Source organism: Magnolia sinica, chromosome 2 (assembly GCF_029962835.1).
Source record: "Magnolia sinica isolate HGM2019 chromosome 2, MsV1, whole genome shotgun sequence".
NCBI lineage: Eukaryota > Viridiplantae > Streptophyta > Magnoliopsida > Magnoliales > Magnoliaceae > Magnolia > Magnolia sinica.
The window spans coordinates 95,738,461-95,764,319 of NC_080574.1; the positions used below are offsets into that span (position 1 = coordinate 95,738,461).

Here is a 25,859-nt window from a genome sequence, read left to right on the forward strand (position 1 = left end):
GGCCTTAGAATCGAGAAAAGAACCTGATGGACAGAGTAGATCTTACATATAGAACATGGTGAGCTCCACAGGCTTAGGTGTTTTCATATACAGGTGCTGTATAGGATATCGGTCCTGTTGTTTTAGCGGTAAGAGTGAAGGAATTCAAAGTTCCATTGACTTAAATGAAATTTTAGAATAAGTTGGAAGCATTAGACAAACGAGAAACGACATAGGAAACGTCGGCCATGAAAGTGAACCGTTAGAACAAAACCCAAACCTTTGTATTTGTTGAGTAGCGGGCGTAGGAGAAGATGGGGCCCACCAAAGACGTCACCCTTTGAATACTTCGCTCGACCCATTTAAATATAAAAATACAGCATCTAAGCAGTCGGCCCCACCTTGATTGATTTGGGTTGTCGATCAGATATTCCTCAAGTTGGGTTTCCACATGACAAAAACGTAACTGTACAGTAGGAGGATGCTAACCGTTGGATTAAGAATCCGCTGAAAATGGATGGTGCACAGCTTTCCAAATTATAGAACCAGAAAACCTAATCACCGAACGATTAGGAACATCCGATCATAACGAATTCCAGCTATGTGAAATCCCGGATGTCAATCCCAAGTTCACGAGTGGACCAGAAACTCGTCCCAATTTCAAATCGATTGTCCTAGACAGTTGATCTGATCAAATTCAATCAAGTAAGTTTGATTCCATATATGTATACACACAAATCCTAATTTTCAATCATGGTGTACACTTATTTAGTTTTAAAATCAAATAAATTTCATTTTTGCAAACTTGGCCCGTGGAAAATATTAATATATAAATATAATTATTTATACCCTACCAAACATGGTCAGACCCTATGGCAAGAATGCCAATACCTAGCAACATTGCCATATGGAAGATCAAGATAATATCCATGTAGCCAGTACGATTGATAGAATGAAGGCCTGGGATAGCAAGATGGTCGTCGCTAGAGGATACATGTCGAACAATAAAGGACACCATGCCCACACAACAATCAAACGATTGGCTTAAGAGAGGCAATAGTTTACATAATGGCTTAAGAGAGTGTACACAATCAAATGACTAGTTGGCAGTTACATGCTCCAAGATACATGAGAAATGGTGAAATGCGATTGACTATGCTTTTAATAAATGACTGGGAGCATAAAGATCATGGGGAGCCATCCTTAAGATACCAGCATAATGGGCCACATCTGTTAATTAGCCAATTTATTAAAAAGAGATTATGGAAATTGATTCCAAATACAAGTCTCTAGCAACTACCTTACATGTTTATAAATAAAGTTAAGAGCGAAAAACTCTGGGCCCACAACTATCCAAGACAACTCCTCTATATAGTACGATTTTGCTTATCCCTCATCTCTCATGGATACACTTAGTTTAGTTTTGTCTTACTCCATTGCTAGCCAACGTTGTTAACACAAAAGCCTTCTTCGAATTAAACCTGACTTTAAACTAACAAACAGAAAGTCGAATGCAATCAAAAGGTTGGATCCATTGGAAAAGTTGTTAAGATTACCTTCCAACGACCCTAGGATTACTTCATTCTAAGTTCAGATAAACCAAATGCGGATAGAATCTTTGGAATTGTACAATTTCCTAGGTTGCCTAGGAACCTTGTCATATACTCAAGGAAGATAAGCCCAGGGCTTTGAGATACAGGTCTAGAACCAAAGATGTTATTCCGAGGGTTTGAAGGTCATCCAAATACTTTTTTGGAAAAGCATAAGATCAGCTCAATCCAACTCGAAACTAAGAAGTTATGGCTTCCTCTTCACAAGCATACAAACTCAATTGAAGAGATGAAGAGGTTCACAGCATGTGGGGTCCAAAGGCCCTCATTTTGGGATGGTTTGATAGCCCTTTGAGTTATCTTTCCAACACATCTGAAATCAGCCAAATCTGAGCTGTAACAAGGGATATATGACAAATTTATGAAGTTGCACATTGTTACCTAAGTGTTGGATCCAATTCAAACCTAAGTTGACACAACTCTAACTTGGCTGCCAGTACGTCAGCACTGTAAGACCCCTAACCTTTGTAACTGTTTTATTCCGTTAGGTCCCGCGGTCCTACCGGTCGAATTCCGGTGACCCGTGACCTGTGGACTTCATTTGCGATCATTCTTAAAACCCGTCATGTAAACCCGACTAGGATTGACCCAAAACCTATACCGTTGTGACCGCATCAATGCCGCGGTTCCAACGCCACGTCTCGTGCGTCAATCCGAGTAGATCTAAAGTTGTGGCCCGCACCATTTTTGGGCCCTTAATCATGTTGTGGGACCCACTTTACCCCATGTACACGTTTTTCCATGTGGGCCCACTTTAGTGTGTCATTTCCCATGCCAGCTACACCCTAGGCATGATGTCATGCCTAGAACTCTAGCATGATGTCCCCTAGAGCATGCTTTGCTTCATGATGACAAGCATGCTCTCTCTCTCCTCAAAACCCATCATTTCTCATCATTCCCATCTCTAGCAACCATTTCCCTCCCTTTTTTTTTTTTCTCTTTCTCTCTCTTTCTCTCATTCTCTCCTCTTCTCTACCTTGGATGTCCATGGGAGAAGCTCCCTACCATTTGGAGTTATGGAGCCTAAAGCTTGAAGAAGAAGGGAGATCTTGAGGTGAGCGTATATCTAGGAGTAGTTTTTCTGATTTTCTTCTTCTTGTAATCTGGATTTTTATTTTTGGGAGCTCGTAGAACCCACCAATCAATGGTGGAGATCCTACATGACTCTATATGTGTGGCTAGTAGCCCACTTCATGCATGCATGTTGCCATGATGGGCCATTCTCCATGGACCCATCATGATGATATCCTTTTGATCAATGGTCGTTGGGTCATTTAGACCTGAGATTGCATGGTGGGGATGATATCCCCACCTTAGATTTTCTTTGGATGTAGAGATCCATGTATGCATGGACCCATGATGTACGGTTTGGATTGTTGGAGGACTCATAGTGGCAGAGTCCTCCCATGGCCGCGATTCTCACTCTTTATCTCTTTCCCTCTTTGTCCCTGATGATGGTGGCCCACCTGATGTGACCAAAACATCCCAGACCCATCAGATTTCTAGGACGTTCAGGCCCACTATGCTGAACGTCCAGGCCCATGTTGATTGTTGGGGTTGGATGGCCATTATGGCCAGGTTTCTTAGATGTTTTTGTAAGGGGAGTGGGTCTGGAATATTTGTGGCCCATCTAGGTGGACCCCACTTGTTTAATCTGAGCTTTAATCCCTCTAATTATTTTTCTATGGGCTGAAAATGGACAACATATGTTGTTGTCCAGATTTCAGGCCTAATTGATGTATGGTTTTGGACATTGTTTCAATGCCTGTTTACAAGGCTTTTCTTCCTGATTTTTTTTAGCATTCTCTGAGGTGTGGACCCTACCTTGATGTAGGATGAAGCCCACACCTTCCAACCTTGATTTGAGACCCATGGAGTGGGCCCAAGAGGGTTGGACGGTCCACATTTTTCTGGACTATCCAGCAATCCTGTATGTTGAAAATGTCCCTGTATTGGCCTAGTTTTGGAGATGATGAGCCACTCTAGTGGACCCCACATGTTGTCCATTTATGAGTGCATACAATCCACCTATTTCTCCTTTGTTTTGGCAGGCCTAGGCCCACCCCATTGGGTGCATAAGATGGGGCCAGCAACATTATTTTCTGCAGCAGAATTTTTGCAACATTGCTGCCCATTTGGATTAAAATTGTTTGGGAGTGTTTATGGCCCTACTTTTTCCCCCATTTTGTGGCCCACTTGAGGGGACCCACTTCAAGTGCATGTGGGCCACCTAAATCATAGATTTTGGGGATTTTTGGGCTGGGATGGCAGCCCCATGTTGGACGTCCAGCCATGGGCTGGCCATCCACCCCTTTTGTGGACCACCTTAATGTATGTGTTCTTCCCTCATCTTCCTCCCTTGTGTGGTCCACTAAAGTATGGACCTTCCCTTGGTGGGACGTCCCCCTGTGGAGCCCACCTTGATGTGTTTTTGGATGGCCGTCCAAGCCTTGGACCCTCCACCCCTATGTGGGACGCCCATTGCCTTGGACTGCTGTTGGACTTGCAGTCCAGCGGTAGGCCCATTTGATTTATGTGATGCATATCCACTCTCCATCTGGTGGGGCCCCCTGTGTATATTGCTGGCCACCATGGAATTAACATTCATTTAATTTTACCAATTTTCGGACCTCAACAGGCCCAGGAAGTTAGGTGGGCTGAAAGTCCAACAAGGGGCCTTAAAAATACATTGTATGTGGCTGAAATTTTAAAAGGTGTGGGGCCCACCATATTGAGAGACTTGTGTTTATGTTTCATGCTTTTATTCTTAAATTTTTGGGCTTATTTAGTGCTCTTAGAGGCCTACTTTAGTTGAATTATGAGGACCTTAGATGAACCAGATTTTTAGGACATCCAGCAAGCCCAGATTGGGCCGGGACGTCTAAGCTTGGCCCAGTTGTATGTATGGGCTGTTTCCACCATTATGCTGGACTTGTGGGCTGAATTATAAATATGATTGGGTCCTTGATTGCCCAACAAAATTACCAGTTTTTGGGCTGATGTTGCAAAGCCCGTTTGACCCAACTTTGACATGATTTTTGTCTATGTATTTGGGCTTATGGGTTGCCCACTAAGACCAACATAATGCATGGATTCGGTTGCCATTGAGACTTGGGCCATGATTCGCCTCTTTTGGCCCATGTTGTTGTATGTAGGTTGGGCCATTTGCTTAAAGCCTATTATGTGGAATATCTGTATATGGCCAACCCTTTTATTCTTATAGTGGATTTGGGCCCTGGGCCTTGCTTCTAGATAGATTATGGTTGGGCTACCTTTGGGGGATAATGGTAGTTAAATGTCTCCATTACGGACCCCTTTAGGCCCATTTGATAGGCCTTTCTTGTCTATAGGTGGTTAAATGTCCACCATAGACTCTTGTTGGGCCCAATCTCATCATTTAGGCCCATGGCATTGTCTACTTAGTCTCGTGGGCTACCCCAAGCTATTGGGCCCCCACTAGTGGTTGTGTTCCTTCCTATCCATGGGAAAATTTGTCTAAGTATCTAGACCCGGGGTGAGTACATCATTTCATGGCACACTTAGTCATTTTCATGACTCATGGGCATCATTTGTGTGCTTGATAGATGGTTGATTGGTCATGGTATTATGCCGTTAGGCAGGCTGTTATGGGACTCCCAGGGTGATGGAGTTGTCCCACTTGAGCGTGCTGGATGTGCAGGATTGGATGCATGGTTGATTGGTGTGACTCATGCATCTGACATTGCATAACACGTTGATATTCGCCCTTGCTTCATCATGGTTGTAGCCTACACAGGTATATTATGGATGGTCAAATTTAGACACCGAAAATGTTTGTTTGAGCACTTAAGGCACGTAGGATGTCCTTGGGTGAAAGTCCCAGAACCTTCATAGTACCAGGAGATGCTCCAACGCTGAGACCGAGTGAAAAACATGAGCGTCGGTGCCTTTACCATTAGGTCGTGTCTCCCACTGTATCGTGGTCGATTAGGAGGGGGTGTCGCCTTACCCACCTGAGTGAGGGGGCAATAGTTAGGCTGAGTTTGACCAGCTCGTAAATGGGTCTACTACTGTCGAGCCTTATTGGTGATTAGATGTCCACAGGTGGGTAGTGAAGTCCCTTATGCTCGTTGGGTTGTGCGGCTTGGAGAGTTGCAGTCAGCATGTAGTGTATTTGACCCCGGTGATAATTCCTAGAAAGGAACTGTACTGATTTGTGGACTTGATATGAGGATGAGCATGATAGCATTGCATATTGCATATGCCACTTGGCTGTATAGCCCCACATTGTATAGCCTTTGATTGGCAGATAGTATTCCTGCCTTGCATTGTTTAGCCTTATGACGGCTAGTGGTATTCATAGTCTTACTGCATTTTTTCGCATACGCTAATATCGCATTCATGGTACTTGTCCTGTACACACTTACACCGCTCTCTAAGCTTTCTATAAGCTTATGCACGATTGATGTGTACAGGTGATTCTAGGCCAGAGATCGGAGCAGGAGCTGGAGCATGCCGTTGATCCTTTTGGAGTTTCCTTTATATAGACTTTGTATTTCTCCTTAAGCCTTGTACTTGTAAAAAGTTTTAAATTCTTAGTGGATTTTGTAATGGTGTTCCTGTAGTTATTATCTGTAGTTATGATGTTATGATCTTAGATATGCTCATTATGAATCAGACTTATGTTATAGAAATCTTCTTTCTATGATCCCAGGATTGGAACCTGGTGAATGGGTGCCAGGGGCTGAGAATGAGGTACTACGGAGACTGTCGCTACCGAATTCAGCGATCGGGAATTCTGTGAGCCCGGTTTCCGATCTAGGGCATGACAAGCACCCAGCCCTAAGTGTCAATGCCCACCCTGGTTTGCCCCTCATGCACACATTGTGCACCCCAAGTTTAAGTTCCAGGCCCGATCTTTGCTTGGTTCGCATTAGTTTTTTGCGATTTCACCATCTCCAACGCTATGCATGTTCTACCGATGATCGAATGTCGTGTTTGGGTGCTAATGCTCGATGAGGCTCGTGCATGTCTCCTATACAAGGGAGATGCTATCAAAATTCTTAGGCACTGGCACCTAACAAGGCTTGTGCATGCCCTGAATGTAAAGGGAGACGGTGTTAAAATCTCCATTTTGGACCTTCGTGAAGACGACCGAATTCCATCATGAGACGCGTGACACGGTGTGTAATCATGCCTTGGCACGAACTACACATAATCAAAGTTGGTCAATCAAGCCTAAATATTGCATATTTATCCTCTCAATTGCATTAAAGTTAAAAATCAAAGATGAAATCATGTTTAAGAATGATTAATTAAATCTCAAAGGAGGTTATGATGAAGAACGGAGGACTTAGATGAATTGAATGAAGATTTGAAGTGCTAAAGACATAAAGAAATCAAGTAGTGAGGTGGTGAACGCAGCCGAAACTAAATATTGAAGATGAAAAATCACACAGTCAATTAACAGAAATAACAGATAGTTTGGTCCCACTTGAGATATGTTTGGTCTGACCAAAAGTGTCTAAGACAGTACAACAATAAACAGTGGTTTTCAGAGTAAAAGTTCAACTGTTAGATGTGGAGTGATCCTCAATGACACCAAAGGTAGGTTCGGTGAGACAAAGGAGACGGAGAGTTGAGACATGTTTTGAAGAAATTCGGTTGCAACCGGAAGAAGTTTCAGCTAGATTCGGTGTGACTTTAGTGCTATTGAAGATGATTATCTGTGCAATCAAAACATAACAAAAGTGCGTAAATTTAAAGTCAGTCCAAAGTCAGTGCAGAATTTTCTTATTTAAAGGGGTGTTTTAGGATATTTTAAGTGCAAATTAGGGCTTAGGAGAGAGACCAAGAGGCAGTAGAGCTTCTAGAGAGTCCTTAAATCCTTTGATTCTAGTTTATTTTTCATGTTTTTCTTTTGTTTTTATTTAAGATGTTAGTCATGTTTGGCTAATCTCTTAGCTAAGGCTAAGGGATGAACCTTTTGATGAATTTTTTATATTTAATTCATTCTCAATGAAAGTTCTAGGTGTATATATATATATATATATATATAAACAAGACAAATGCTTGTTTTATTTTGGTTTAACAACGGATCTTGTCCGTCGACAAATTTTACGACTGATTATGTCCTTCCTAAAAGGAAAAGTCCATCGCTAATTCATGGAAGTCCTGTGTAAAATTTTGGTCAGGAACTTTTCGACTATGTAGAATGCATCGCAATTTATTATTTTGTGACAGATTGGGTCCGTCGCAAAATATGTTTTTCATCAGATAATTTCCATTTGAAAAATTGCCTCTTCCACGTTTTCGACACTTTTCATCATATGCGATAGATCGCAGTCTATCTCAAATCTTTCCAAATTTCAAAGGTTTGCCCAAACTTAGTTATTCTTTTTTGGTGTAGAATTTAATGAAATTTGCACTTTATTATAATCAAAGAAAGTATTTTTAATATAATTAGCAACGTTTGTCCTAACTTCGATATAATTTTTTTAAATGAATTGATTGAATGCATCAATAATATATTTTTCTTGCTTTTCTCAATTGAGTAGAATTTATGTTTATTTTTGCATGAAAATTGGTTTTCAATGCTTGGTAATATCACATGAAAAATCCATTAAGTTGTTGGTTTTGTAAAAAACTAAAAACTAATTTTTTTTAAATGAATATTTTAAAAAAGGAAGTAAATTTGAAAAAAAAAAAATTGAGATTAAAAATAAATTAAAATTTTGACAAAAAATTATCATCTTGAAAAAGAAATTTTAGAAGTTAAAAAAACTAAAGTATTTTGAAACAAAATATTGAGAAGTTTAAGAAAAAAATTACAATGTTTGAGAAAAATTGAGATTTTGAAAATAATTTTAATTTAATACAAATTGAATTTTGAAAAAAAAAATGACATTTTCAAAAAAAAGCGCATTTTAAATAAAGTTGATAATTTTGAAAAAAAAAAAAAGATTTTGGTAAAAATTGACAAATTTTAAAAAGTTTAAATTTTTTATAATTATAAAAAACAAAGTTTCAAAGTTTCAAAAATAAATAAATAAATAAATAACAATGTTAGAGAACAAAAAAATTGAAAAGAATTGATATTAAAAAGTAACTGAAATGTTGAAAAAAATTGACATTTGTAAAAAAAAATAAAAAATTATCACTTTAAAAATATTATAAGTTGAAAAAAAAATGAGATGTTTGAATAGATTGACATGTATGAAAAAGAAAATAGATTTTGAAAATTGAGAGATAGATTCTATATTTTGAAAAAAAACATTCAAAAGTTCGATAATAAAAATTAGATTTTGAAAAAAAAAAAAAAAGAATTTGAAAAGAAAAAACAAATTGAGAAGCTTGGAGAAAAACATTTTGAAAAAGAAAATGGAGAAATTCGAAGAAAAAATGAAATAAAATTGAGAAGTTTAAAAAAGGTTGTGATTTAAAAATAAAAAGTTCAAAAGTAAAATAATAATAATAATAACAATGTGAAAATTGAGATTTCAGAAAAAACTAATATTTCAAAAAATTGACATTTTAAACAAAAAATTTGGCACTTTGAAAAAAAATGATAAGTTTGAAAATAATTAGATATTGAAAAAGTCTGAGATTTTTAAAAAGAAATTGAGATTTTGTATTTTAAAAAAAAAATTGAAATGTTTCATAAAAATGAAATTGTTAAAAAATTTGTGATTTTTCAAAAAAAAAAAAATAAGAGAACTAAAAAATGACATTTTGGAAAAAAAAAATGAGGAAGTTTGAAAAAATATAGAATTTTAAAAAAATGAGATTAAAATAATCTCGATTTTGACAAAAAAAATGAAAATTTAAAAAGAAAATTAAAAAGTTAAAAAAAAAAAGAAGGTGATTTTGAAAAAAAAAAATGACAATGTTAAGAAAAATTGAGATTTTGAAAAATAAATTAATATTAAAAAAAATTGAGATGTTGACAAAATATTGACATTTTAAAAAAGAAAATTAAGAAGATGAAAAAATTTGTTATTTTGAACAAAAAAATGCGGCATCCAGAAAAAATGGAGAAGTTTGAATAAAATAGATTTTGAAAAAAAATTGAGATATTGAAAAAAGAAATGGAGATTTGGAAAAATAAATTTAAATTTCATGTTTTTTAGATTTTTTATTTTGGACAAAAGTTGATAAGTTTGAAAGAAATGAGAAGTTTGATTTTAAAAAATGACATTTTAAATAAAAATTGAGATTTAAAAAAAATGGAAAAGTTTAATAAAAAATGAGATTTAAAAATAAAATCGTGAGATTGAAAAAAATTGAGAAATTTGAAATGAGTGGACCAAATTCATTGGTGGACATTTATTGGAAGGTTTAAATTACTAGGGGCATCCACTAATTGAACGTCCAACCATTTATGCATGCACACAAGTTCACTTGTACAAAAAATGATGCCCAAGTATAATGAATTGTAATTGCAAGAATAATTTATAATGATGAGATTAATCAAATTCTATGGTCAAGCCATCCTAAAGTTGATCTGAACGGTAGATATGTTTGGAACATGCTAATTAGGACAGAGAATAAATTCAACCTAACATAACCTCGGATTCATCCAAAACACTTTTTAAATGGACACAATCAGTTTGTCTAGATCGAGACAGATGTTGGATAATCTAATCGGTCCAGATTGAAGAGTAAATGACTTTAGATCTTTATATTAAATTTCATTAGATTTGACTGTTGGATCATAAGACATGGCCTATCATATTGTTGATCAATCTTATCTGTCCAATATCTTTCTCATTTGAAACCAAGACTAGTCAAATCCAAGCTCTTAACGAGTACAATAGAGTGACTAGATCATATTTTCAAATTAGAACAAATTTTTAGGTCAAAATTGTACCACAACTTGCTAATCTCATGAAAACCAAGAAAAATTGCAACTTGCTACCTCATAAAAATCAAGAAAAATCAAGTGGGGATCAAACTTTGATCAAGAAAAATTGCAACTTGCTACCTCATAAAAATTAAACACCTCCCATTAAAATTTTCTTACAGCCTGCATAGCCACAAGAGAGCTTTGATCAAACTAATATTATTGTTTTCCCATCATCCATATCTTTGTTAACTTACGAAAAGATGAGATATAGAACAAACATTATGGTGGCCCTAAAAAGGTTTCAACCATGGGTGTCATTGTCCGACTATTTTATGTGGTGGTGGGGTCCACTAGAAAAAGGTTGACATTTTGAAAAAAAAATGGGGAAGTTTGAAAAGGTCGAAGTTTTGAAAAAAAAAAGTTTAAAATTTGACAAAAAGTTACACATTTTGAAAAAGAAAATTGAGAATTTAAAAAATTTATAATTTTTTTTAAAATTAAGAATCTGGAAAAAATGACAGTAGAGCCCACCTTGATGTATGAATTGTATATCCATGCCATCCATATGTTTTGCAATATCATTTTATGGCACGATCTAAGAAATGAAGTAGATCCAATTATCAGGTGGATCACACAACAGGAAACAGTGGTGATTGAATGCCCACCGTTAAAAACTTCCTAGGTCATATTTGCAAATAAGTAACACGTGCGTGATTGAATACCTTACATTTGAGACATTTTAACAATCCAAGCCGTTTCAATGATGTGCTCGCCATGGATGAGGGACTACCAAAATATCAGAATGAAATATTTCAACCCTTCAATCAGTAGGCCATCATTCTCCTTCATATATAGACAATCTTTTTCATCATCTATTCAGGCCCATTTATCCAAAGGTAAGTTCTTTCAAATATGAAATATTTTGGAGGCAGCCATCATCAACCGTGCCTCTCATCAGATCAACGGTTTGGATCACCGAACCATGGTCCTGAATTTATGAAGATTCTACCTTCCAATCTTAGGATATTTTGCTCTATTTGGCTTTTAGTTGTCTATTACAGGTCACAAATGTAAATGTCAAGATCATTCTACTGATGGAATTCTTTATACATGACCAACACATATGTGGAATAAAGTAATCAACGGCCTAGATTTTGGAACCATGGGCTCTACCTATAACGATAAAAACAAACACACTTACAGCGTGTAAAAGCTCCCGCTGTGCGCGATATGGTGTTAGTTTTAGGTCCAATGTAAAATGGTGGTGATTTGTGCATTCACTAGTTGCAATGATGTAAAGTTATCCAGACCAGCCAAACAGTGGGTCCTCTTGTAGATGGTTAATATTTACCTTATATCCATATTATACAATCTTAACCATCTGGGCAATGGGCCCTTATATATATATATATATATATATATATATATATATATATATCCGAAAAATTAGTTTATTGTATAATTTGGTGTTAAACTCACATCTTATTAACCCAAAAAACTCATTTTGAAAGAGGCATTTCTGAAACCTCTCTCTCTCTCTCTCTCTCTCTCCACCTCTCCACCTCTCTGAGCAGTGCCGGCCGTAACCCATCTCCAATCAAAACATTTCAGCGTCGTCCAAACCCTACCGTTTCTGCCCCATTGTCGCCGGCAGGAACTCGCTGCAACCGTTGCCGCTGCACTCATCTCCATTGTCGATCTGGTAGTGGATACGGGGTAGATTTGCTGATTTCGGGAGAATCAGGCGATACGGTTTTTGCACAACCCCTCCATCATCTCGAGGGTCAGGTTCTTGCAGGTAAATCCGTCCATCTTCTCTTCTAGTTCAGTTGAAAATTGGGGGTAGGGTTTGTACATTAGCTATTTGTTGAATTTCCTTAGAGAAGGCAGGATTTGTCTTAGGACTGAGATTTGGAATGATCACCTTAGAAGGATATACCCTGGCATGGTATGATGGTTGATATTCCGGTGCTAGGAAATTGCAAGCATGCCATACATTGACTTAATGAGTTTTTCACCTTAAACTCATTGGCGAATGACGTGCATACCTACGACCAATTGAGGTGGTCACATCTGTGCCATTTTGGCATTTGTGGTTGCATGTTTGTGGGCAAGGCTTCAGTGGACAATGAGCATGTCTGAGGCTTTACCACATTATCTAGAGCTTGTGCATTAGTTGCACCTTTAGCAATGGAGAATATGTGCAATCTGGGTTAGGTGAATTAGAGCAATGGAGTGCACAAGGCAGATTTTTATTTTTATTTATTTTTTCCTTTTAAACGTTAATGGATAAGTCAGATTGTATCATCTGTCATTTATAGGAAAACACTTATTGTTCGGCCTTCAATTGCAGAGGTACAAGGTTCCTTTCATGTAATTGAAGTTTCACTGGTTCATTTTTTTCCCTCACAGATTCTTATTTCTAATTTTATAATATTTGCATCCAAGAATTGTAGTTTTTCTGTGTTTGCTGCATTCATCTGGTCAATCAGAATTGATGAAATTGTGATTTTCTTTTTTCCTTTTTCACTTTTTTAAAATGAGATTTTGTGATTATGCATGTTTATTGCGATTGAATATGGAATTGTTCATTTATATTCTTTCATAGATGGCTTAATGTAAAGAAAAAAAAAAGGTTATTTACATTCTATGGTATGTGACTTGTAGGAAGTACAATGCATTCATTCATGGTGGAGGTTCTCATTGGAAGACCATCTTCATGGTAAGATGGCAATGCTGCCACACTTCAACAGCAAAGCTTTTAACTTTCAAATTTAGAAGATGAAGAGTGGCATTTTCTCATGTTCAACATCAAAGCTTTTAACTTTCAAATTTGAGTGGCATTTTCTTGTTCAATAAGAGATTTGTATAACATTATAAATCTTATATTTGAAATTTTGGAAAAAGAATTGAGCCTATAACTGAAAGGGGGGAAAAAAAAAAGCACCTCTGTAGCCATTTTTTAGGAAAGGCTACCTCAGAAAAGCAACTTCTATGGCGGTAACCTTCTTCCAGGTGTTCGCATTATTCATGAGAAGACTCTTCTAAATGGGTGGGTATTCTTTTATCAAACCCATAAAAGCACACATCTAAAAGTGGTTTGACTTCTTTCTTTTTTTAAAAAAAAAATTTTATTTTTATTTTTATTATTATTTTTTCCATTCACAGTTTCATGATAGTTGCCTCCAACTACAGGCAAAAAGAAAAGATAGAGTAAGATTCTTGCACGTATACATAGGCAAAATATGCAAATAAATAAGCCACGAGAGTTAAGACATTTGAACTAGATATATAGGAAATCCACATCCAACATACTTGCATATTTGTAGAAGTATGCACATTGAGTCAATATGAACGTGGAAGTTGTTAGTGCACTCATTTTTGTACCCTGGTTTGTCAATCATATGAGCCATTGTGCTTGTAGTTGGTTGAGCCTTTAGAAAGTGAAGATCGAAGACACAAGTGGAGAAGAAGCATCAAGGAGCATGTACATGTAAAAGATATTCCTTGGTGACCCTAACCCTTGACCAAAACAACCTTGTAACCTCTAGATGATCTTGTCCCAATTAGGAATACTAATTTGATCATCCCTTAACCTTAGGAGACCAAGAAAAATACGATAAAGAAGGCCATAAAAGGTGTGAATCTGTTGTGTAGAAGATAGCCCAAATCAGCAGATTCTAGGCTATGTTCGATCACATCGAAGACTTGGCCGATGGCAACGATTGACAGTCGGGAATGTCCAGCAACTAAACTAGATTTATGGCTGGAATTCTCGATGGCATCAAGGTGTCTTCGATGACATTGAAATTTAAGTTTTGATGACATCGAAGTCCCCTCCATGGCATCGATTGAGATATGAAATTGTCCAGCAAGGTTTTGGGATTTTTCCCCTGACTCTCTCGATGGCATCAAAGCCACTTCGATGCTATTGAAGATCGTATCGATGCAATCGAAATGGGTCTAGAATTGTCTAGCAAGTAAGCATTATTTTTGGCTTGAAATCTCGATGGCATTAAGGAGCCTTCTATGACATCGAAGGAATCCTCGATGGCATCGAAGACCCTTCGATGGCATTGACATGACCGTTTTTTGCCTGTTTTTTAACCGTTGGAGCTCGAACTGTTTATAAAGGGCATTCAGTTCTTGGGCTTTTTGATGAGTTTTTGGAGCAATAGAAGGTAAGGTGATCTCATATGCAAATCTCTCATCCTAAGCTTCTATTCCATTGAGTTGTAAGCCATCTCCTTTGATATTACAACTTTAATGAGGATTCCAATCACAACATTGAGATGTGTTTGAACTCCTCCATTTCCTAGAAATTGGACTTAAGCATCTTGGTAAATCATTATCTAGATCTTCTACGAGACCCGTCTAGTTGAATCCCCCATGATAAACAACTTCCTATTAGTTGTAGGAGATTCGACCACCTCCCATCACATTGGGCACCTCGGAGGAAGCATCACAAGCAAGGTGATTGATCATGGAGTTGAAGCTTTGGCGAAACAACTGCAACATGATCGGGGGAGCATCAGGGAGCTGAATGGAGCACAGGAGAGTGAAACTCAAGTAACCCAAGAGGAGCATCAAAAGGGAATCAATCCGACAAGTAAGTGTCATGTGTAAGAGTCCATGTTTGTACTACTTCCTTTTGTATGTTGGAATTTTAAAGTTTGTGTTCAAATTCACCTAGGTTCTTTCGTATAGGACCTTGGTTATTGTGTAAGACCTTGGCTCTTGTGTAGGGCCTAAATGAGTTGGGTGCTTTGGTCGGACCCTTGCTCTTGTGTAGGGCATAAACTTTAGAGTCCTTGTGTACGGCTATAAAGGTTAGAAGTGAACCTGATTTAAAACCTCCAATAGTAAAATCCAGTACACTCAGCCGAGATTGAAGTAGGCAAGTAGCCGAACCACTATACATGCTTGTGTTTGGGATTGTCATTTGCGCATCTTGTTTAATTATGCTAATGTGTTGAATGCTTAATTATGAATGCATAATTAGATGAATGCTTAAGTTGATAGGTATCACATCCCACACACATATATTCACTATAATTTTATAGACTAGTTGTTTATTTGGATATCTTTGTAGCCTGTGATTGGACCCTCTATTGGCTTAGAAGCCTTAGAGTTATATTTCCTTAATCTAATTGATAATTAGTTTACGTTAGGCAATTAAGTATTTAAATAGGTCTTAATCACCCCCTCTCTAGGACTTAGCCTACATTTTGTAGCTCCGCCATACTTCCGCACATAACGCATTGCGACCCATCTAGCGCAATTTCAATTGGTATCAGAGCGGGTATCTCTTGAAAGGCGTAACTGCCTGGAGTTGATCCTAGGAGCTTAAGAATGTTGTCTAACCAAGAGGGTAATGCTGTCTCACGACCATCGTACTTTGACGGGTCTAACTATGCCCATTAGAAGGCTAGGATGAGGATATTCCTAATGTCCTTAAACCATTCAGTTTGGGATGTTGTCAATGAAGGATGGACAATTTCCATGAAAGATGTTGTGGTTGATGGTAGAACCGTGAGCGCTCCCAAACATAAATCTTAATGGAGTGCCACTAAAAGAGCTGGGTATACCTATAATGTTAGCTCTCAATGTTATTTATTATGTAGTTTCCCCCAACGAATTTAAATGCATATGCACTTGTACAATAGGGAAGGAAGCATGAGACATCTTGGAAATCACTCACGAAGGAATAGGCAAAGTAAAAAGATCGAAGCTTCAACCCTTAGTCACCCAATTTGAAAACATTAAGATGGAAGAGTCTGAAACTTTCATGAAATTCTATTCTAAACTGAATGACATTTGCAATTCCATGTGGGGTTTATGAGAGAGGATTCTGAAAGGACGCATTTGTAGGAAAACTTTTAGATCTTTGCCGGATAGGTTCGCTTCCAAGAAAACTTTTATAAAAGAGTGTATGAATATAGATGAGATGAAAGTAGAAGAACTTATAGGTTCCCTACATACATTTGAACAACACCCCCCCCTCTCTCTCTCTCTCTCTCAAGGTAAGAAATTAGCCATCATAAAATCATCATATAGGCATTCACACAAACATAAAAAAGCTAAATCAGAAAGTGATAGTGATGATGTGGACGAAGAGGAATTAGCTAATACATGTAAGAAATGCCTCAAATTTACTAAGGGCTTGTTTGGTTTTCCAGAATCCAGGTAAATCGCTGTAAATCACTGTAAAGAAGTAATTATTACATTTTTTCACTTGTTTGGAAATGAGTGAGTAATTTCACCTAGAAAACCGGTCCAAAAATGTTGACTTAAATCTGTGGGCCCCACCATAATGTATATAATATATTCATGTTGTCCATCTGTTTTATTAGAATATTTTGAGCCGTGATCCGAAAAAATTAGGAAAATCTAATGTTCAATTGGCTCACATGAAAGGAAACAATGGACTTAATTTGTCCACTGTTGAAAGTTGATTCTTTTATTAGGCCCACATTGAGGTTTATTCACCATCTAACCCATTCATAGGGTCACATGGACATGGATAAGTGAAAAATATAAATATAAGCTTGATCTAAAATTTCTAAGGGCGTCAACAAGTTTTTAATGGTAGGCATTCAATTCTCATAATTTCGTGTGGTGTGGTCCACTTGACCTTTGGATTTTGCCTAATTTTTGGGCTCATGCCTTAAAATTCATTTGGCATAATGAATGGGCGGTGTGGATAAGCCACACACATTATGGTGGGCCCCATATTTATTTTACAAATTTCTCGATTTAAGTGCTTAAAAAGTAACTGGTCAAGTCAGCATTAGGAAAGATGCAGGTAATTACCTTGGTAAATAATAATTACTCATTTACAAGGTAATTAGACTTGAGCCAGAAAACCAAACAGGCCCTAAAGGGAAGAGTTGTGACAAGAAGGACAAGAAGGTGGATAAGCGTAAAAGAAAATCCACTAAACTATCTAAACAGATCCAATGTTACGGTTGTGGAGATTATGAACATCTTGCCCCTAATTGCCATAACAAATCAAAATCCAAAGGCAAGGCAATGGCAGCAACATGGGATGATACAGAGGAGTTCGAATCTATTCAAAGTGACTCTTCTAGTGAGGAAGACTCGAGCCGCATGTCCATATTATCGGCTCATATCTCACCATCCCTCCCAAGGAATTTGGGAGATCATAAGTCCACAAGGAGGTGATGTTAATAGTCTATTTGAGCTGAATTGGTAAATTAGAGGACCATGCCTCCTAATATGAGCTCTATTATTGAATTTGAGAATTTCAACCTCATACTTGAATATATAGGTAAATCAAAGGATTCTAGCCTCATTTTGTGCTTTAATGGTATAATTTGCATGCTCCATGGTTTTCATGTTAATATGCATCCCTAACCCTTGTTAGTATAAGTCTTTTAATTGGTATATCTTTGACTTATAGAGTTGGTTCATGTGTGATTTTTATTGGTATATTTTTCTTTGAACTAAACATTTGTCAAATACTAACAAAAATGGGAAGAAAGATCAAATCCACCAAAACAATGCATTCTCTTGTGTAGGGTTTGTTTTTCGTATTGCAGGTTTGATCGGGGAAGCAATTCAGGGGGAGCATTGCTGCATTACATGTCTTGGTGTTTCGAGTTGTAAATTTTTATTTGACATGTAATTTTGTTAGTTGTTTTGATATGTCATTGGTATGGACCATGACATTGTCTTAGGTTAGGTAATTGATAAAGGGAGAGATTGTTAGTGCTCTCATTTTTGCACCTTGGTTTGTCAATCACGTGAGCCGTTGTGTCCATAGTCGGTTAAGCCTTTGGAAAATGAAGACCGAAGACACAAGCGGAGCAAAAGCATCAAGGAGTATGTACAGGTAAAAGAGATGCCTCGTTGACCCAAACCTTAACCAAAACAACCCTATAACCTCTAGATGATCTTATTCCAATTAGGAATATTAATTTAATCATCCCTTAGCCTTAGGAGACCAAGAAAAACATGATAAAGAAGGCTAGAAGTGGTGCGAATCTGTTGTGTAGAAGATAGCCCAAACCAGCATATTCCAGGCCATGTTCGATGGCATCGAAGACTTGGCCGGCAACGATGGAAAGTCAGGAATGTCCAACAACCAAACTAGATTTATGGCTAGAATTCTTGATGGCATCAAGGTGTCTTCAATGGCATCAAAAATTAAGTTCGATGACATCAAAGTCCCCTCGATAGCATCGATTGATATCTAAAATTGTCCAGCAGGGTTTTGGGATTTTTTCCTTGACTCTCTCGATGGCATCGAACAATAAATGCAATCGAAGATCATATTGATGCAATCAAAATGGGTTAAGAATTGTCTAGCAAGCAAATATGATTTTTGGCTGGAAATCTCGATGGCATTAAGGAGCCTTTGATGGCATCGACAGGACCATTTTCTACCCATTTTTTGACCGTTGGGGCTCCAACTGTTTATAAAGGGTATTCTATTCTTGGTCTTTTTTATTGTTTTTTGGAGCAATAGAAGGTAAGGTGATCCCATATGCAAATCCCTCATCCTAAGCTTCTATTCCATTGAGTTGTTAGCCATCTCCTTTGAGATTACAACTTTAATGAGAATTCCAACCTCAACATTGAGATGCGCTTGAACTCCTTCATTTCCTAGAGATTGGACTTAAGAATCTTGGTAAATCATTGTCCAGATCTTCTATGAGACCCATCTAATTGAATTCCCTAGGATAAACAACTTCTCATTAGTTGTGGATATTCAACCACCTCCCATCACCTTGGGCACCTCAGAGGAAGCATCATAAGCAAGGTGATTGATCATGGAGCTGAAGCTTTGGCAAAGCAGCAGCAACATGATCGGGGGAGCATTGTGTTCAAACTCACCTAGGTTCTTTCGTATAGGATCTTGGCTCTTATATAGGGCCTAAATCATCTAGTTCTTGTATAGGACCTTGGCTCCTAAATGAGTTGGGTGCTTTGGTAGGAACATTGCTCGTGTAGGGCATAAACTTTAGAATTCTCGTGTAGAGCTGTAAAGGTTAGAGGTGAACTTAATTTAAAACATTCGAAGTGAAATCCGGTATACTCATGGGTTGAGTGCGTCCACCGGGAGTGGAGTAGGCAAGTAGTTGAACCACTATACATGCTTGTGTTTGGGATTGTCATTTGCGCATCTTGTTTAATTATGCTAATGTGTTGAATGCTTAATTATGAATGCATGATTAGATGAATGCTTAAGTTGATTGGTATCACATCCCACACACACATGTTCACTATGATTTATAGACTAGTTGCTTATTTGCACATCTTTGTAGTCTATGTGATTGGACCCTCTATTGGCTTGGAAGCCGTAGAGTTATGTTGGCTTACTTAGTCTAATTGATAATTAGTTTAAGTTAGGCAATTAAGTATTTAAATAGGTCCTAATCACCCCCCATCTAGGACAGCCTACATTCTATAGCTCCGCCATACTTCTGCATATAACGCGTTGCAACCCATCTGGCGCAATTTCAAAAGCATCTAAACTTATTTACGGTGTACCTTTTGTAACATAAACTAACTATTTTTGTAGGAAGCACAAGTGTTTTTTTGCGGGTTGTTCTGGTTGCAAATTCCTTGCCCGCGCTAAATAATGAACGGACAATGACATAAAAGACTTTAAAAAGTCTAAAACATTACGGCATCGGTCAATGGGTGATGGGCTTTTCTCTCTTCTTTTCTTTGGATCTTCGAAGGGTTTTATGAAAGAGCTCTGATTTTTCTTTTATTTCTTTGAATCTGTTTTGCTGGATTTATTATTATTATTATTATTTTTATTTTTTTGAACTTTGTTGTCATGAGTTGAAGAGGAAAGAAAGGAGAGGGATTTTTTAGCTGGGAGCATTGAAATGGCGCTGAGTTTGATTTCCTTTCTTGTTGTATTTTGGTAGGATGCTACACGAAAGAAGAAATATCAGCTTGTTCCAAAACTTTTGTCACCCCCAATAAGTTTTCAACAGTAAGTGTTCAATCTCCACTGTTTCTTATGATGCGGTCCACCTGAGGTTTGGATCTGCCTCAGTTGTAGGGTCATGCCATAAATGAGCCAGAAAATTGGATGGACGACGTGGATAAAACACATAGATCATGGTGGGGCCCACAAAGCTTTGACACCAGATAGCTGGCTGTTGCTGGGGTACTCATCAGCCAAACGTCTAGGTGGGATGTACTATGGGGAGAACTTGGAACAGGAATGCATGCCACCACGTTGTTTATATGGCATCCAACCCATTCATCAGGTGGGCCCCACCAGGAAAAAAAGTCATCCATGTACAAACCCCCTTTTCCGTAACGTGATCACTGACATTTCCTTTCAAACTTAGATGGTAAAGGATACAAAATTGATGTGTTGTCCTTTCTAAACTACTCACGTTGTTGCCTTGTGTAAGTCCCATTTTGTCATTCTTGAAATTTCTTGACCTTTTATAGCACTTGCTCTTGAGACTTCAAAATCAGGTCGGCTAATCTCATGCAAATGCTTTTGCGTTGAAGTTATGGATAATATTTTTATAAACTAATAGAGCTTCGTGATTGATGAAAATTGGATCTTTATGCACAAAAAGCTACAGTTCTTCTAGAGATAAAGTGCCTAAGCAAGATAGGATTGAGACAACTCAGGCAATGGGTTCTTTAGGAAAACTGCAGGATGGAGTTGAGAGTCATCTCTTGGAGGAAAAGGCTAGGGATGCATCGTGCAAGGACAAAATATCAGTGCAAGATGGAGTTAAGAAAAAGAAAAAGGCAGATGGACAAAATATCAGAACCAACCAATTGCTAGCCATCAAATGGGCTGTTAAAAGAAGAAGTTCAAGAAAAAGAAAAAGAAAAGACAATTTCAGCAGTTCAAATTCAATGTCAGTACTCAATGATTAACTAATGTACGGGCATTTTCACACCGGGCTCGAGTGAGGTTGCCTGTGGGATGCAGGGGCACACTCAGGGTGGGCGGCCCGTGTGAGATGGGTGGCCCGTGTGAGGCGGTACCCATGTGATTTGGGGCCCATGAGGGGGGTTCAACCAAGGTCCTAACCCATGAGATGTTGGGCCTGGGTTATAAGATAAAGGTATTGATTCACCATGCTTTAACAGTTCGAGCTTTTAGAGCAAGTGGTTGATTGTCCTACATCAAAGTGGTATCAGAGCAGGAGGTCTCGTGTTCGAGACTCCTTACTGGGAGTGATTAATGCAGGGACATTTTCACACCTCTCTTTGGCTCTTTAGTAAATAGATTTGAAGTACAATCCATTGTTGATTCAGATCCTTTGACATGTTTCCTTATCCTTTGACATTTAATGTGTTCGTATTTTGTCATATGCTTCAACAGAGTAAACATTTCTGGTTGCAGCTACCACTACCCCAACCACATGAGAGCTTAATCTCATAGGCTATAAGATCAAATTCTACATTAGATATTGAATAGTAAACATAATTTCACCATAGGAAATGTTTTTGTTAATGTATTTTACTGCCACAATATATGGCTAGAATGAAGTTTTGGCTCTCGTGGCCAGTGAGTTTACAATAAACACAAAAGGAAGTCCTTGTCTAACATTTGGCTTCTTGACAGGTATATGGTTTGACGGAATCTTGTGGAATTGTCTCTTTGGAAAATCTAAAGAGAGGAATTCACCATTATGGTTCTACAGGAAACCCTTGTTCCAGGAGCTGAATCCAAAATAGTCAGTATAGACACATTGAAACCTCTTCCTCCTAATCAGTTGGGGGAATGTGAAAAACCAATAAACAAGTACAAATCAAACTTGTTTTTCATAATAACTAGGGAATTGTTTTACATCTATTTTAAGAAAATGAATGTTCAAACTTTTTGAGGTATCACTAGGAAATGGATTTCGGTTTCTAAGGCCTTGTTTCAGTTTTGGGAAATGAGTATGTGAATTAGGTAAATTCATAAACTTGTCAAATTCATGCTTTGTATTGGATTTTGATTTAATAAATTTTAAATCACTGTTTGGAATCAAACTACCAATCTTTTGATTTGCAGAATACTGATTATGGTAGAACATTTATTGTAAGGAATTACTTTTTGTGCAATTTGGATTTACACAAATCCATGGATTTATAGAGAAGTGGATTTAAGAAATCCATCCCCACAAAAAACAAATAAGGTAGATTTGCATCAGTATCTCAGTTTCAATTCAAACATGAGTTTGATTTACACTCCATGTTCTGAGAAAGATTTACCATCATGAAAGAGGAAAAAACTGACCTCGCAACCGGACTCCAACAAATTTTCAAACAAAGAGGTATTTCATAAATTGAACGATTTTTGTGAGATCCATGAATTTCACCGATCTCATCCCTAAATCCCTCACCTTAAACAAACCAACACCTCCTTTTCTAAACAAAGAAAAAATGTGAATTTTCTTCATAAACTAATTTTATTTCTAGGATTTTTCATGTCCCCAAACACACCCAAAAGCAAATTGATATCTACACCAGCTAGTTGATAGAAGCATCCTTACTACCTATGGTAGCATAGTAACAAATCTTGTTCTAGACAATTTCTTGGGAGACTTTCAAAATTTGAAGTTTCTTCTCAGGGTATTATATGGATGCATCACCAAAAATAAAAATATTTGAAAATATTTATTGTAAATTAATAAATAAATTAAAATTTTTAATATGTACTTGTAACACAAATTTATTTATTTTTACTCTTTTGTTTTTTTTTTTTTTTTCAGTGAATATTGTGATATTTTAGTTTCTCAGGGGCATCCAGCTTTAAAGGGAAACCATCCATGGTGCCCTGACCCCATTGCTGATCAAAAAGGGTCTGTAGAAAAGGCCAAATGAATACGGATTCTAACAATCTGTGATCAAAACTTGAAAGTTAACATGCTAGAGTTAATCAGGTTGTCAACAAATTGGGTTCAGGTCATGTCCTATAATACTTGCCGGTAATTTAGGTTAAGGTGGTCCTCTGAAGTACTTGACAAGTCCTAAAAAATTCCTAATTTGATTCTCAGCATCTTACCAATCATTTTTTTCATATTCTTTCATCCTACCTGAGACATACTTGCCAACCTATTTGTTTTAGAGAAAGCTGGCTGACTGTTGTGCCAAGTATGTCTTGGTCTTTAATTGTTATGGCAGATATGTTTCTGTTTCCGCGTGCTGCATTTGGATGCACAATTGAATTCAACTGCAATAAAGTTAAGTAAAGAGGATATAGCCGGGTTGTGCTCACCTTTGCATTCATAATGTGCAAGTAGCCCTCAAACCAAAGTTCCATTCTTTTGGACCTTAATCGCATAATTTGAAATGTTATCAAAGACAATTGCAAGATGGTCCTTTCACATTATTGTAGTTATTGCAATTCAATTCATTAGTGCATCCAAATGCAACCACAGCTATATCTTGCCTTGCATTAAAAAGAAAAGAAAATCATTATCGATGGATCTCACTTTATCCTGTAGCTAGAAAGAAAATTTTCCAAGTTGTCACTAAATACTTAAGAGCATTTGTGTAATGGTTGGAGATGGTTATGAGTGGTTTGCAGGTCAACCTTGTTCTGACTGTAGTTGAATGAGATAGGGAAGCAGGTTGAAGGAGATTCATCCACTGTCAGGTTAAAGCATCTTATCTCTTCCATGTATATTCTCCTGAATAGTATCTCTACCTCCATGCTTATAGTTCTACATGTTCCTTCTTTTATAGATGCTGCACTTGTACCCAAGATGGAAAGGAGCACAACAACTGTAAGTTCAGTAGAAAAACAATTAAGCAAGGCAATAGAATATTTCAGGCTGCTTTTGCTTGCTCCAAATATCATGAAATTTCATGATTAATCATCTAATTCAGTGCAAAATATCTTAAAATTTCATGATACTTGGTGCCGCCAAATGCACGTTTAATTACTGAAGAATGATCAGAATTTTTCTCTGGTCACTCCATTTCAGTAAACCAAGCAACCATAGTTTGTTAAGAAGCAATCTGTGCTGAAACACCTTTTGTTGGGTAGTGCATCTAAAGGTTCTTTAGCCTCACAACACGATCTTTCAGACACAGGTGGAGCTTGAGACAGTTTGGTTCATGGAACAATGGGCCCACAAAATTGAAAGGCTGCTTCTGTTTAAGGAATCTGATGTGGAGGACATGCTTCAGTTTGAAAATGTATTTCTAGTAACTTGCCAAGAATATTCCCATTAATACCTCGCACTCGCACCTAACCCCTTCAAATGAATGCTAGTTATTGGGTTATTGTTGTTGTTTCAGTACCAGTTTTTACTTTTAGCATTCCTATTAGAGTTTTTAAGTTTTTTTTTTTTTTCATGAAACTAGCCAGTCTCATATTATTCCCACTCTGGTTTTGTTTTTGGTTTTTTTGTTTTTTTGTTTTTTTTGTTTTTGTCTTTGTTGTTGGCAGTTATGGTTTTATATTTGTACCAAAGGTGACGGATTGACAGCCTCTAACTGGCAATGATAGATACCTGGTGGCTGCAACTGATGGGGTCTTTGAGAAAATGACTGTGCAGGATATCTGTGATCTAATATGGGATGCATGCATTCAAGATTGAAAAAGAATCCGATTGTACCAACACAAAATTGTTGGCTGTGTGGAAGGCAATGTGACTGTGTGGAAGGCTGTGGCGGTTCTTGTGCATTTGTAGTTTATTTTGAAAACTTTAAATAGACCATTAATTCTTATGTTGGTATTGTGTTGATTGTTTTGTCTTGATGAATGTTAAATGGGTGAAACATGCACAGGTTTAATCATTGGTTGATTATGATATTGTTAGCTTCAGTTGATAAAAACCAGAGCTAAAGATGTATTCAGTCTCGGTTGGTGTCAACTAAGGTGAAAAATTAGATTTAGCCTCAGTTGTTGAGAAATGAGGTTAAAAACTCAATTTAGCCTCGATTGATGCCAAAAGAGACTAAATCCATCTTTAGCTTTGGTTTTGCCTCTGTTACCTAAATTGAGACTGCAACTCCTGTGGCTAGAGGCTTTAGCTTTAGTTGTAAAGAACTGAGGTTAAAAATAGATTTAGCTTCGTTTGGAGGCAACCGAGGCTAAAATTTGGATTTAGTCTCCATTAAAAACAATGGAGGCTAAAAACTTGATTTAGCCTCATTTCGAGGCAACTGAAGCTAAAAAGGTTTTTTTTTTTTTTTAGCTTCAGATGAAGAACTAAGACTATAAAAGCCTTTTTAGCCTCTATTGCTAAAATTAGGGCTAAAGCCTTTAGCCACATGGGTTGTAGCCTCGGTTTTGGTAACTGATGTTAAAAGCTTTAGTCTTGGTTTTTATCCATTTTATTTACATTTTTGAACCGAGGTTAAAAGCCTTTTATGTTGTAATGTTTAATCCACGCATTTGAATGGTCATATATGCTTTCATGTTATGATTTTGATACGTATAGATACGCTATTAAGCGTAAAGATTCAAAAAATGATGAATGCATATGCAT

General features: G+C 37.3%; 1 protein-coding gene across 1 annotated transcript in view; it reads left to right on the forward strand.

Annotated features, from left to right (window-relative positions):
* Positions 1–24,749, forward strand: part of LOC131226416 (uncharacterized) — a 39,482-nt gene extending 14,733 nt beyond the window's left edge. Inside the window, exons 2-7 of the mRNA XM_058222147.1 lie at positions 11,927–12,211; positions 12,735–12,768; positions 13,081–13,135; positions 23,948–24,016; positions 24,106–24,146; positions 24,451–24,749. Of these exons, the coding sequence (XP_058078130.1) occupies positions 11,927–12,211; positions 12,735–12,768; positions 13,081–13,135; positions 23,948–23,977 (404 nt within the window). The 3' untranslated portion in view covers positions 23,978–24,016; positions 24,106–24,146; positions 24,451–24,749. The remainder of the gene's footprint in view (positions 1–11,926; positions 12,212–12,734; positions 12,769–13,080; positions 13,136–23,947; positions 24,017–24,105; positions 24,147–24,450) is intronic.
* The last annotated feature ends 1,110 nt before the right edge of the window (positions 24,750–25,859 follow it).